The sequence below is a fragment of the Pteropus vampyrus genome, unplaced genomic scaffold, assembly GCF_000151845.1.
Source record: "Pteropus vampyrus isolate Shadow unplaced genomic scaffold, Pvam_2.0 Scaffold75, whole genome shotgun sequence".
In the NCBI taxonomy this organism is placed as follows: domain Eukaryota; kingdom Metazoa; phylum Chordata; class Mammalia; order Chiroptera; family Pteropodidae; genus Pteropus; species Pteropus vampyrus.
Window position 1 is genome coordinate 2,746,252 of NW_011888856.1, and position 2,904 is coordinate 2,749,155.

General features: G+C 39.6%; 1 protein-coding gene across 1 annotated transcript in view; it reads right to left on the minus strand.

Annotated features, from left to right (window-relative positions):
- DPY19L1 (dpy-19 like C-mannosyltransferase 1) overlaps nt 1-2,904 on the minus strand; it is a 59,401-nt gene that overhangs the window by 18,443 nt on the left and 38,054 nt on the right. Inside the window, exon 13 of the mRNA XM_023532041.1 lies at nt 1,421-1,522. Coding sequence (XP_023387809.1) covers nt 1,421-1,522 — 102 coding nt within the window. The remainder of the gene's footprint in view (nt 1-1,420; nt 1,523-2,904) is intronic.

Sequence of the window (2,904 nt, forward strand, 5' to 3'; positions counted from 1 at the left end):
ATATACATCTTAAGTGTCTTTCGACATCAGTAAGATATCATGTTAAACTGCTTCCTTTCCCCCACCATATGGATGAACCATATAGTGGATGCACTCTCTGAACTGGCACCATACCGTCTCTACAGCACAGTCCCCGTGAAGGTACCCATGGAGATGGGGAACAGCAGGCTGGAAACAGCTTTGCCATTTTCTGCAAAATGGGGGAAGTCACGCTATGCCTCAATACACATTTCTTCTATCACACAGCTGATGGTTCATACTCTCAGGCTGTAGCGGCATGAACCTCCTCGTTAACGGTAAAGGACTTCTCCTGTGTCCTCATTCTCTGATGCTTACCCTGTACTTCCTTTATTACTTTCTTGAAGTAGTCTTGATCTGCTATGAACATGCATTTTAATGTCTTTTAAGATACTCTTCCTTAGTATCTTAAAGTGCCAACACTATCATACTTTCATCAGCCACTGTGTGTCAAAAGCATTTCCCAGAACACAGGGAATGAAGACGGACAGGGTGCTGGAGCGAACTGTACATCGGCAGGACAGGCTCAACTCAGCACGTCTGGTTGATGAGGTCTGCCGTGTGGACACTACTGTCCACTGGTCTGTAACTCAGTGGGAGTGCAGGGAGACCGGAATGGTTCTCAACAGAGAACCACTGGTCAGTTTAATATATACACACATACAGCTCTGAAACGAAACATTTCACAGATAATAAAATAAGTCAGGGCCACGTGGGTGGTGTTAAAAAAGACACATATATACATGTTTGTTGAACCAAACCAGCTCATAAAGTACTGCAAAATAATGTTTTATATAAAATATCAAAGTATTTTTCTATGTATCTCAATTTGTCCTCACATTAACTGTAGTATATATACTACTAGAAATGGGTAGCTATGACACAAAGAATGAGAGGCATTTGTTCAGAAACAGCAAGTACTATTACAGACTTCTGTCTCAAAATCCACTAAACCACTCTCTGGGTTCCTCCTAAACATCTGAATATAGTTTTAGAAAGGAAAATATTGTTGGAATGAAAAACTTGTACTCAATGATATTTCGAAGCAATGCGATCAAACCAACCACCACAGAGTGAGGGAAATGTAAGAGCCTAAGCTTCACTGAATTAATGCTTTCCCCTAAAAAGCAGCAACTTGAAAGGCCTATGTACTTACTTATCCAAAAAACTACTGCTGGTCTGCACGCAGGCTTCTAAAGTACTAAAATGAGCAAAAGTCATACATTTCAGGGAGCTATACTAATGTACACAGGAACATCTTCCTCTCAGCTGCCTGATTTTTCTTTCCCTCAAACTGAAATGACAGCACAGAGCAAAGAGTGTGCAATAAGAGGAGCGCCCTTTATGAAAATCGATGAACCAGAACATGAGGGGAGGAAACAACCTAGAAATCACATCTTACCTCCTTCTCCATAAAGTCAAACTCAGCCGCGCAGGTATACAATAAAGTATCAAAATCCTTGTAACTGAAGAATTTTGATGTTAATAAGTTGCCAATATGAGCCTAGTAAGGGAAAAAATGAGGTACCGTTAGATTACGCTCTATATTGTAATAACGTATTTTAACCTTAATAACATCTAAAAGCAGTCTTCACGGCATCATAGAGCTCGCTGTAAACGTGAAAGCCCTGTACCCCGACTTCGCGACTCCCTTCTTCTGCTGACAAATGATAGCTCCGACGACCTTCCAGGATGGGTCGTCAACAAACCCGTCCTTTATCTTTGGCTTCTCCCTGCTCAGTGTTCTAAACCTGGGGACATCTGCTGCACGACAGCTCCTCTGCTGGAGCCTACAGGGACAGGTGGGCGTGGTAACACGCAAAGATGTCTGTCTATCATCAAGGAACAAGGTGTGATAGAGTAAAGAAAAGGAAACATTAACTCAGATTTCTGAAAAGGGGACTGAAAAGACTTTTTACAGGAAGCAGCAAATGGGCGGGCCATGGAACAGCATGCACCTTTTGACTGACGATCAACATCTGTGTAATTCTTTACGCTACCAAAGTGCCCTCATGTAGGTCACCTCATCTACTCCCACAAAAGCCATGTGAGGAAGGTGGAATCGTTTTCATTTAACGAATGAGACAACATCTGCCAAACTTTCGACTTTAAAAAAGCAAGAACCCAAGAAAAGCGGGGGGAGGGGAGAATCACACCTAAAACGCACCATAACTAAACTCTCAAACGACATCTAGAAGAAGTGGGAGGGTCCGGCTAAGAGCAGAAACTAAAGGCGGGTGAGAATGTACTACAGAATTTCAAAATACTTTGTCTTGACAGGGAAGAAATACATGCTAATAAGTTTAAGAAATCAATTGGAAGACTATAGCACCTAAAATAGCATAAGAAAACTATCTGTCCAATGAAAAGGAGAAAAGAAATCTAAAAAGCAAGTAAAACAGCTGAGAAATCTAAATAGAATGGAAGAAATTAGGTGCCAATATAATGACAATTACCTTGACACATTAAACTCACTAATTAAAGGACAGATGTTCAAATTGGATTAAAGGGGGAAAAATCCAACATTATATTGTTTAAGAAGACATACTTAGAACAAAAATATGCCGGAAGGTTGAAAAATATGCAGGAAGGTTGAGAACAAGCTATACCAGAGAGACCGAATTAACAACATCTAGGTTAGCAACTGTAATGTGTCATAAAACTGAATTCAAGCAAAAAATACATGAAAAAGAGAAAATGAATGACATTATATGCTGGTAAAATGAACAACAAAGCAAGATTATATGTACCATGAACATATTTTGCAGTTAACAGTGTTCAAGATAAATGTTAAATATTTTCCTTTAAAATAGAAAAAGCAGACAAACATTAATACAAAATCTGAATATTATGAAGCTCACAAACATGGAATACAAACTTAACAGA